At 41.5% G+C, this 12,144-nt stretch overlaps 1 protein-coding gene across 1 annotated transcript in view; it reads right to left on the bottom strand.

Annotated features, from left to right (window-relative positions):
• The window catches only part of dennd5a (DENN/MADD domain containing 5A), a 30,676-nt gene extending 18,799 nt beyond the window's left edge, over nt 1-11,877 (bottom strand). Inside the window, exons 1-4 of the mRNA XM_061067972.1 lie at nt 11,730-11,877; nt 2,867-2,938; nt 1,945-2,054; nt 699-1,386 (exon numbers count right to left, since the gene is read on the bottom strand). Of these exons, the coding sequence (XP_060923955.1) occupies nt 699-1,386; nt 1,945-2,054; nt 2,867-2,938; nt 11,730-11,829 (970 nt within the window). The 5' untranslated portion in view covers nt 11,830-11,877. The remainder of the gene's footprint in view (nt 1-698; nt 1,387-1,944; nt 2,055-2,866; nt 2,939-11,729) is intronic.
• Nucleotides 11,878-12,144: the final 267 nt, after the last annotated feature.

The raw sequence follows: 12,144 nt of genomic DNA, 5'->3' as shown, positions 1-12,144 counted from the left end.
AGATATCCCAGCCCCTTGACTTTTTATTATTCTTATGCTCTTGTATTGACTGTATATGACTTTTTTGTGTGCTACTGGATGCCCTAATTTCCCTCAAGATCAATACAGTATCTCTCTATCCATCTATCCATCTACTTTTCTGACATAAGATTATGGATTTTGGGATTGAACGTCAAAACAATCTGTGTTTATAGCTATGGTTTCTTTCTGCCATAGTTGTAAATGAGCAGACCATCCCAATGTTTTCCGCTGTGTTTCTATAAAGTCAAACAATAGTAATATGTTTAATCATGATATTTATGGCATAAAAAAACTAAATATCTATACTGTAACTGCATTTCTTCGAGAGAAAGCCTTAAAAGCTTCATCTGGTAGTAATGAACATGTCCCCTGACAATATCTACTCCAATGTCATGACACTGATACGTCTCTTAACAGAGTCTCTACTACCAGGATCACATGACCTCATAATGCTCAATAAACAGCTGTTATGCAAAGGATTTTCCTCCTCTCCTTCCTCTCTTCCAGCCATTTAGATACTAGGTTTTATGAAGTGTGTCTCTTCCACTAGTAACATCTTTCTCTTTTGTTTTCTAAAATGGTTGTAATGTGAGACAGATGCCTGGATATTTCTAATCAATGCGTCCTAATGCGACTTGATGTTAAAGGTTATGTGAAAACATCGACCAGCTACTTACGCTGTGAGTAAAGCAGAATCTGCATCTCGAGCAGGGCACAGGTGAACAGCTGAAGAACGTTCTCCACCCCCAGCAGAGTAAACATCTCACACATGGGAAAGTCAAAGAGTGGCAGCTCAGACGTGCTCGGCCTCTGACACACCACATGCCCGTAGACGCCTGAGAACTTGAGGGATCGCCCGGAGGGAGGCATCGGCACTTCGTAGAGGATGTTGTAGATGTAGCTCTCCAGCGGGAGGGGTGGGGGCTGGGGGGAGGACACAGCCTGGTGAAGCTGCTGCAGCACCTTCCTGCTGGCCTGAGGGAAGGCCATGGGTGCTATCAGGCAGATGCACTTTGACACGTACAGGGTGTCACGGCTGATGTCATACGAGTTGAAGCGCTGCAGGCGGGAGATGGCGGGTGCAGCGTGGAGCAGGTGACGATGATGTTGGGTCGGTTGGTGCCGCTGCTCCTCCAGTCCCTGTGGTGAGGTGGGAGTGTGCAGGATGTCGTACTGCTCTGCATTGTGCATGTGGTAAAGAGTCTGCATGGCACTGCAGATCTGCTTACTGGTCACCTCCTCGAAGAAGGTGAGGGCGAAGCCGTAGGTCCGTGAGCCGTCCTCTCTGGTGATGATGAAGGAGTGGAACTGAGGCTCCCGGGAATCGACCTGCGTCCTGAACGCCAGACCCTTTGGCATGCAGAGCTACGAGACGACAGACAGAGAGCAGAGTGAGAGGGATAGAAGACTACCTAAGAACACAAATCACTGTTGAAAAGAGAGGATGTTTAACAGACTACATCAGCACATTATGGCTGTCATATTGAAAATGTCAGTTTCTTAGAGTTTGATGACAAGCTTCTTCCTGTCTGCACAGTAAGTACAGAGATGGAGTTAGAAGGTGATTAGCCTAGCTTATCATTAAGACTGCACACACGGGGAAACAGCTGGCCCTGACAAAAATTCAAAGTTACACTTACCAGCATTTCTTACTAAAAAGTATTTTTTGTTTGTTTATTGACAGTTTGAGATGCTAGAGAATGCTACTATTGCTATCACTATTATTACTAATGCTCCTACTACTACGTTCAAAAAGGATTTACAGTACAACTATTATTGCCTTATTCATACTACATACTTTTAAGCCCTGATTTTCCACAAATTACAAATTTTGACAATTCAATGCATTCAACTTATATATTCAGCCATGCTATAATTCTTTAAGAATGAGGTTGGTGTGTTCAAACTGTAAAGAGATTGTACCATGCCAACCGCATCCTGGTCGAATGGATTCCACTCGACATTTTCTGGAAAATGGGCTAGAACTTTGGATTTGAAGGTTCTCCGCAGCGGACTCTGCTCAAAATTCTCACCTGAAAGTCAAACAGACAGAAAGAGAGATGGGGAGAGAGAGCAAAAGCACAAATAAGACAAGCACCCAGCGCACGTGTCCAGGTGTAAAAATAAAAACATTTTGATCATAAGCAGGTGCCAGGCACAATTCCAGGAAGAAGAGCGAGTCAGCATATTGGTCTTGGGAGGAAGACTGTATTGCATCATTTAAAGCTGTCATCTGCATTCTGTTCTAGAGAGAGATCGAATAATATGATGATGCACATGGCATCTGTCCAAACAGATCATCAGAGAAAGTGAATCAACCAAACTTTATAGCTCTTAATGCTTCCTGACAGCTTTAATGGCAATACAAAACAGCAGAGAAAATAATCAATCATAAAAAAGACAAACTGAGTTGATTTGAGCCCAGAGTAAAGCAGGAGTGATGCGCACACCAAGGCAGCACTGAAAAGTAATACGGAGTGTAGGGGGAGAGTAAACATTGACCAAGCAATGCCAGCACAGGCAGCGCTGGATTCGTGTGTGTGAGAGAAACAGAAGCAGTGATTGTCAAACATCAGCTCGTTCAGCTACTGCTGGAGGAAGTGAGAGATGGAGGGATGGAGGGAGGGAGGGAGGGAGGAGGGGAAAACCAGGAGGAGAGAAATCAGAGTGCGCAAAAAAGAGAGAGGGCAAGTCCCCACAACCTGTGCAGAAAGTAACTGTGGAAACTCAAAACTTTAAGGAACAAAAGAGGGAGAAAACACAAATTTGTGCCAGGTTAAAGGCTGAAGGGTTAAAGCTGAGTTCAGGTTAAGAGGGGTAGGAGTGTGTGTGGTGGGAGGGTTACCTTCTTCTGCATTTGCCAATTTTCCTCTGGCCCCATCTCTGAATTTAGTAGCCTCTATATACTGGCATAAAGCTACACAACAAATAAAACAAAAATATAATTAAAAGCCTGGTTCTGGACTGGTAGAGCATCACTTCTCAGTTTGTCCAGACACTTCCTGACAGCTCTGTCATCGGAACAAGCTGCACACAGATGTGGCTACTCTGTCAGGTGGGTATGCACATTCAAGCCAGCAGGGGGCGATATGATAAACGATGAACTTGTTTTGTGTCTGGTTTGTTCTCCTTCTTCTTCTGGAGATCACGCATATCCATATCACAGACTGTTTATAAAGATGGACGACATGTCGGCGTCCCAATGGTGAAGCCAGAGCATCTTGATCGCCCCCTGGTGGCTGACTGAGACTGGCTCGCAATTGGTCCAGTGCTTGTACTGATAGGCGGGACTTCAATACCATTCAGCGCAAGATGGCAATGTGCGTATCCAGGATATTTTCGAAGGCAGTGTCATCCATCTTTATACACAGTCTGTGATCCATATTGTTCTGATATTGATTATCTTTAAAGCTTTGAGCTAATTGCTGATGTTAGCATGCTAATATGCCCACACCGACAATGCTAAAATCCTCACATTTAACAACTTTCACATAGCGTAAGAATTTCAATTATCAAACAACAGTTTCGCCGACTTATACGTTTTCTATATTATATACCATGAATATCACACTACTGTAACTACTACACAAAATGTATATTCATCCGCAGCTTTAAATAGTCACAGATGAATACACTCTTTAGTTATTTTTAAACATTTGCTAAACCTCACAGTGCCCAATTGTTTAAGAAATGATTGGCTGCTTTTATTCTTGAAAACATATATATTCAAATTACAAAGTAGACATGACTGCTGCCTGCTTTAGACGATCTCCAACTGAAAAACAGGACATTCTTATATATAAAGTGTGACAGATTGATCAAATGCGTGTATCCATTAGTAGACTGTGATGGGTTAAACTCTACAGTGAATGGCCTCTACTGTGGACTGACTATCCCTGGAGCTGGATTATCTAACATTTTACATCAAAGAAAGCCTTTATATGCAGCAGTGCCATGCTTTTTGCTGTCCTCTTGATGCAGGACATTTGACAAGCACAGATAAAACAGTCCTGCTGGCAGAAACATACAACCAGGCAGCATGTCAAAGCCAAATGTGTGCTGACACACATCGACTCTTTTCTATTTGCACCATGTCAGCTTCAAACTAAAGCTGCTCTCAGGCTAATGCAGCATTGTGAGATGTGAAACCAGGACTTTCCTCACACAATCTTTTACAGGCCGTGTGGTCAGGGATGAGAAAAATCCATTTCATCACTCTTATGAAACGTCTCAGTGGTGACGGACACACACAAACACACACACATACACACACACATACACACACACATACACACACACACACAGATAAACTGACTCATCTCTCCACCCCAAAGATTACAATCGTTCTCTCTGTTGCTTTTGTTTGAACTAGACACTTGTGTTAAATCAAGGATTTTCTTTTTACTGTGAACTCTAATTGTAACTTTTAGAATGAAAAGCCTCTGAGGGGCAATGCATACCCGTGCATGATCTGTAAAACCCCAATGAGTTAATGCTAAGTTCTGTATATTGAAGAAATGGCATCATCAATTGGTCAATGATACCATATGGTAACTGGACTGTGTATTGTGACGATGACAAATGATTATTAATAATTGATAAATCTAAATAATCTGTAGATCATGTCTCTAATGTTATTAGTTGCAAAAGTCAATGCATTACTAAACTATATGACATCATTTTCTGATATCCTAGTGCATGATTTCCTACCATATGATCATAAATTACTTTTGTGAGGTATATACGGTTTAGCTTGTGACTATAGTCCTATATGATACAGATATATATTGAAAATTCACACAAACATACACACAGGGGCAATAATGGTGCTGTCTTCAGTCAGGTAAGAGCCCAACCATGTCCGACCACAAAATCAATTAGCGATTCAGATATCAGGTTTATTGTCCCTGACGAAACAGTGAGAACGATGTCGAGTAAGTGCAGTCGGCACATCCAGACGGGAGGCGCTGAGTGCAGCAACAAACGACTTCACATTAGGTAAAGTGAAAAAGATCCTAGCGAGGGGGTAAATGTCTTGAGGAATAGGTGGTTTAATCTGTCGCCTACTTTCATATCCAAACTGCCCACAGTTTCGAAAACTAGGCCAGGAACACGACTCATGTTGATGTTGTTTTGATTAGAAGGAGTTTTATTCGAAGACGTTTTCTTTAGCTGACATTGTGCTTTCTCCTTGTTCTTCACAGCAGGCTCAAGTGAAAAATATTTCATCCAACAGAGGTGATTGCTTCTGCAAACGTCTTGCATGCTAACTAGAAGCTAACCGTCGCGCGTGGGGAGTCGACTCAGCACCAGCAACCTCTCAAGTGTAAACATGTTATTGATTTTTCATTTTCTTCATCAAATAGCGCTGTGATGCCATCAGAGCGTGGACCGGTAGCAGTGGGAGTAGAGCGTCAGCTTTGGCATCATGCTGGTTTTTCTAAGCCAGGGACCACTGGCAGCTCAGCAGCCCCCCCCCCCCCCCCCGTGCAAACACCCTCACAACTCCTGTAGCATGGCCCACTCTGCTCAGACAGAAACGGATGCACCACCCTAGAAGGAGAGCTGTAGTCCACTCGACAGCCTGCAGCAGAAAGTGACGAAGACTCCGCTAACGCTTCAAAAAAGCTCAGCAGCAAAGACATCAACACTTGTTCACCCAGAGGACCCAGAGCTGACAGGACATGATCGCTCACTTACAGCTTTAACTCACAATCTTCACGGTTTATACTCACAGTGGACACAATGTGGGGTTTTCTCAATGTAGGACAGCAATAGTTTCCCAGATTTTAGATTTTTCAGTTGTCAGTGTTGAAAACAGTTTTTAAGCTACCTCTACATTTTAGATATTAAGTTATGAGTTAATAAACAGAAAAATAATCTGACTATTTAGATAAATGATTAATCTTATATTACATTTTTCTAGGAAAAACAACAATTGCTGGTTCTGGCTTCTCATATGTGACAAACAACTATCTTATACAATAACAAACTAAATATTGGGCTTTGAACCTCTGGTCAGACCAAACAAACTATTTCATTTGAGATTAACAATGAATGACAGTGATGTTGGTGTGCCAGTTTCCATTAGTCTAAAGTAGAACTTCCACTAGCATCACTGTCCTCCATCATTTACATCTGTGGTTAACACCATCCACAGACGAGCTGCCCACATTTCGGCATCATGTTTCTTTGAAAGCTTTAGGCAAAACAGGGGTTTGTTATCTATTGAGGAGGGAATTCAAACATCACACTGAACCAGTGGGAAACGAAAATACTGATATACAGAGGCTCTGCATGTTTCTTGTTCTTTCTCTTCTCACAGCTACTATAACATCTGTACAAATACTTACGCAGCAATTCTCAGTTCAGTGCTTAGGAAACAGTCCCTCTCACCCCCCAACCTGTTAATGTTACATCATATAGTCTTTAAACATCAACATTATAAAATTGGGTGTTTGACCTAAACCATCATGTAATTTTATATTCAAGTCTTTCACTACTTTACACACTGCCATTTGTTTCTGCCTCCGTAAAAAGCCTGAATTCTGAGAATCAGTGAGATGAGAATTGCAAAAATCAAACACACGTTACATGACAGCCTGAAGGTTCAGCTCACCAAACATCTGTTAGCAGCCACAGGGTTGGTCTTCAGAGAAACTTAACCAACAAAGACAACCCACAGTCTTCTAGACAAGAATGTGCAGGTTTAATTAGTGTGACTTGACGGGAAAGAATGTGAACCGTCACGTTTCAGGAGAAAATCTAAAAGGTACCATCATAAAAGTCTTATTCATTCAAGGATCAGCACTGATGAGCAAGATAAAGAGACATTTCTCCAAAGGGAATTAACCTTTTTCAGAGCTTACTCGAACATTGACAGTGTCCTGTGTAAGCGTGCGTTATATGAACCAGTGTTTAATAATTTCAACATAATTTCGAACAAATCGTGGTTTGTCTTTATTTTACCATGGCAAACAAAACCTGGCCGAGTTCTACAATACAAACGGGCCTCAGCAACTGTTCCCATAGAGATGAATCCAGTCAGGGGTTAAAAAATTCTTAAATATAAACCAAACAGTGTCATAGATGCTGAATTCCTTTAAAATGACCTAGAATCCCCAAATTAACCAAGAAAAGCTGAACTCTGTATTGTCAGTTTGCTCAACACTGTAAAATCTTAGCTCTCCTATTGGCTGTTTCTTGTTGAAACGCATCATGGGGGGTGCAGTAAAAGTCATCAATAGGCTTGTGATATTTTTAATCAAAGAATCACATTGTAGAGACGATTCAACCAGGAGAATCTCATGTCATTTACAGCCACAGACAAGCTTTAATTGTGAGCCGCAAAACATTGTCTGTTGGGAACCTAGATGGGGCTTTTAATTCTGGAAGCAGAAATAGCCTGTGATCAATTGATTCATTAAAACAAAGGAAAGGGCAGTGTTTTGTATAATTTCTATCGTTTCCAAGATACATTTTCAAGCAAGATAAAAAACACTTGACAGGGGAGGCTTTACATGCCCATGAATACACTACTCTGGAGTGGAAATATGAAAAAGCATATTATGCATTTAAAGCTAGCTTCCACGTTGAGCCATTGATCCTCATTTGTTTGCAGAGTAGGATTGAGGAGGGGAGCGAGGCTGCCTGGAAATTTCAAAAGGATATTTAGCATTTGAATAAGCGGAGCCTGTGTACCAGTGTACTTATGTCCCTCAGCTCCCTGTGTTCCCAGTGTGGCCTGTGAGGCTGCAGGGTCATACATATGCTAATCAGGTCCTCACTGCGCTTCAAGGAAGTTTCTGTCCTGTCTTTGTGTGTCACTGTACACGAATCACCACTCCATGTTCAACATGCCTCTGTTGAATCACAAGAGGGTTTAATGTGGATCATTTCATTCATTGTTTTTGGAAGCATAATTTGAGGCCAGCTTTTATTATTTTAAACCAAATCAATGAGTGTTTACAATCTGATTTCATTGGTTCACTGATTTCTCTATAATCTGCTATATACTGAATACTGCTTTTTCATTAATCTGTCCTTCAAATATAACTGACACTCTTTTTTTTAGTTCTGATTAATTATAGGATTGATTATTATGTTGGGGTTTATCAACCACTGGGGTCCTTTCTACTTCCATAAACAATCATGCCACAATTTCCCTAAAGCCCAAGAACTTGTCTTCAAATGTCTAGATTTGCACAAACAAAAAGCCCAGAGGTCCATCGTCCGATATGAAAAAGAAAAGCAACCCATTCAAGCAACTGTGAGTTAATGATACATTTTCTAACTGCAGACAAATCAATAAAGGTTTCAGCTCTAATATAAAAGCCATTCAATATCATTCCACTGAGCCTGAGGTGTCTTCTTCAGATTTTGTTTTATATCTCAGGATATCCAGTTCACTATTTTACAAAGGAAACAGCACATCTTCAATTCTGAGGCAACATAGAAGGTTTTTTGCACAGACGTCCTCAAAATTCACACTAAATTGCTTTTTTAACTTCTCACATATGTACTGTTTCATTTCATAGAGACGATTCTTCATTTCCCAGTTCCTACCTTTCTTTTCTAAAGAATGTGGGTGCATTCTCACATGAATAACAACAGTAATATTATTTTAGTTTGAAACATCAACAGTATTCTTGATTTCATGTTGAAAAGGTGAAGACAAAAAAAGCTATCACCGCTTGTACGTCAACATAGACTGTTGAAGATCAAGGTATATTATCTAGATTACCTTAAAGCAGCTGTTTGGCTGACGTGCACATATGTAACCTGTATAAGTGGAATTTCCGCAGCATTTCCTCTCATCAACTCAGAACTGAAACAGCAGATAAGGGCAAGCACCTAAAACCTCTACAGTAAACAACCGCGTCTTGCAAGTAAGTAGGACACCGTCAGCCAGGGTCGACCACAGAGTCCCTGTTAGTGCGTATCTGCAACGATGGGGTTGGTTCCAGTTGTATCTAGACAGTAAAAAGGCCTGAAGGAAATCTTACACCTGACCTTACCATAGATTGAAAATAACAGATAAAATCTGCAACTTAAAGACTTAAAGATGTTATTTGGGAACAGTTAAAAATAAGTAAATTCATAAAAAAAGGTGAGGGGGAATGCCAATAAATGGGTAATTACTCAATCATGTATTCTAAGAACTTGTCTTTTCTATATTGCAGCCGTTGTTCAGAACTACGCACTGACGAGGGATAATTATACACTTATGTTCTTTTTCTGTTCCCACTGATGCACGGCTGACATTTTCAAATGAATTCACTTGAGCATTTTCAAAAAGCTTCATCTCCAGCAGAGAAAAACATGATCAGTGCAGATGGAGAGCAACAACAGAGAGGAAAACAAAATATGCAAATCCTGATGCACCCACGTCAGTGTGGTCAGCCACTACTAGTCTGGTCCAGCAGATGCGCCTGTGCTCTGCTCATGGTTGAGCTCAAGTCCAAATAGAGAAAAGCATGTTCTTGAACTTCTATTGGTTTCAAGTAAATATGAACCCATCTCATAAACGGGAAGGTGAATTAAAAAGGAAGTGTAAAAAAAAAAAGGGAAGTGCATGGGTTGAGTCTTTTTGCTTGAAGGATGAAAAAACTTTCATTAAACCACAACAGCAACACTGCAAACCTCTCGCTACCTGTTGAGTCACAGTTAATCACACAGAAACAGTTTCGTCTTATTAATCACTGTGCTGTAAAAAAAATAGATAGTATTCACAAGAATTTAAAAAAATGTATCAGACAAATTGGATTATTGTCAGGGGCTATTAGAGTGTAGGAGCAGTAAGAGCTTATACACCTTAACACAGTTACTAAGAACAGGCTTAAAGCTACTTCACGTTAGTAGATTTACCCACGACTGTTAGCAGCAGTCTGACCTTGAGTATCAGTACTTTCCTATACTACAGTACTGCAATACTGTACTTTCCTATCTCTTCCTATTACATTTGAGTGTAACTGCAGTGTCATAATTTGAGTTAAAGCTTCACTATGTGGTTGTAGAACTGATTGTTTCCTTCAAAACTCAGGGTTTCCCCAGGATATTGTCTTAGAAGAAGTGATGCTGTGGAAAACCCTGACATTATCTGTGAAGGAGATGATACCAGATAACTACAAGCAGTCCACAAGATCCAGATACACAGAGATAACAAACTGCCATTTGGCAATATGGATTAATACTTCTGTTGCATTGAGTCAAATTTAACATTATGATATCGTAGAACGAAATGAGAAAAATGTTTGGGATGCGATGCGATCATCATGTTTTCTCTACCTCATACATAAGAAATAACAAAATGGTTAGACAATCAGAAAATCAAATCAAACAGAAATCCTATTAAAACCGCACAATTCCTAGCAACACTCACAAATGTTAAAAAGAAATATAAAACTACCAACAGTTTAGAATGACATGTCCTTACAGGATATATACATATTACAAGTCCATTATTACCAAATATTTGTATACAGTTTGGTAATTACGGGGGAAAAAAATACTTTTGGTTTGATTGTTATTGACGCCCAGATTGTTTAAGAAACCCCACATCACTAATTCAATTGTTATTGGATGATTTATTCTTTTGTCGTTTGTTTATTGACACACTTTTCATATGTAGCTCAACTGCTGTCGTCTGAGTAATCGTTTCACGGTAGTGCGAGCTTTGTTGAAAGAGTTAAATGAAAATATGCCATCTGTTCACTTTCTAATCAACCTATAATTAGCAATATTAGTCATTAGTACCATGAGGAACTGGTTCCTCTAACCAACACAACTGTACCTGCTATTAGCACCAAACTACGTGGTTCATTCCAGGATAATAAATGTGATTATCGGCCTGACAAATAAACCATGAGCTGTGTTGTTTGAACAAAACCAGCAGTGTTGCTATGTAAATCTCCCTGTCTCACCGTGGACCCTCAGACCTCAGTTTCCTCACGCAGATATTCACATCCTCTCAATTCAATTCACATGCAGATAAATCATGAAAGACAGAGACACAGAAACACATGGGGGGGGTTAGGTGTGTCACGACCCACTGTGTTTACAATGATGTCGAAGCTTAGTGTAGTGTATTAAAATAGATGGTGAGTGGGAGGGTGTGCCCTCTGTGGAGATGACTTAAAGACGATGCTCTCATGCACAGTGAGGTGGATGCTGTCGGGGGTCGATGATGGAGGGGGGAGGGGGGGGGCATGGTCAACCAACAGCCTGGTGCACCTGGAGCTCGATGCTTGATTCAACCCGGTGACAGCCACGGTGTCAACACCTCTCACGTGTAATTACAGTTTAGATTAAAAAAATATCAATCAACACCAGAACGTGTTGGTCTCGTAAAACGGAGCAAAGCTGACGTCGATTCGATCTGATATCTGAAAGTGGGGGGATGATATTTTTTTGAAGTTAAAAATAAAGGAGATGATAATCCTGTCTGCTCTGCTCGGTACAAACAAGCAGGCTGAGAGGAGAGAGAGAGGCAGCGAGGCCCGGTGCTGTGTGTTCGCATCTCTACGACCTGCATCCTGTGGTTACACACATGGTAAAGAACAAACACACACTTTGAGATGCTGTGAAAACACAAACAACAACGTGAGCAGGTCGACCCGAGCCGCTTCCTTCTGTATTCGCCTCCAGCTCCAGCCCGTCGCCCCCCGTCCTCCCCCCGTCCTCCCCCCCGAACAGCTAGCGCTTCTTACCGGACAGCTCGTCGGGTTCCAGTCCGCTCTCCGTGTCGAGTCCGCAGATCACGAAATAGTCTGCGAACCGGCAGGAACCGGAGCTGAAGCCGGTGGTCATGGTGCGAGTGGCCCGGTGGTTCCCTTCTCCCCTCGGCCGGGAGCATACTAGAGGGGCTGGGAGCGGAGGGGTCTCGCTGCCATCATGGATGCTACAGCTGCGATACTGCGAAAAAAAATCACAACCCAGGCTAGGGCTAGCCAGGAAGCCACAAGCGAGAGGTGACACAGACCGCATCCGCCCGTGCTCCTTCACAATAAAACGCTGCAGCGAAAAACACGAGCGGGTAAAAATAAATTATGTAAAAGCCATAGACTGTATATGGTAAAAACACGGAGCTGCAGTATGATGATGTTTTTGAGCAACACACACAAC

This window comes from Limanda limanda, chromosome 3 (genome assembly GCF_963576545.1).
Source record: "Limanda limanda chromosome 3, fLimLim1.1, whole genome shotgun sequence".
Lineage (NCBI taxonomy): Eukaryota > Metazoa > Chordata > Actinopteri > Pleuronectiformes > Pleuronectidae > Limanda > Limanda limanda.
This window is presented reverse-complemented; position numbering and strand designations above follow the sequence as displayed.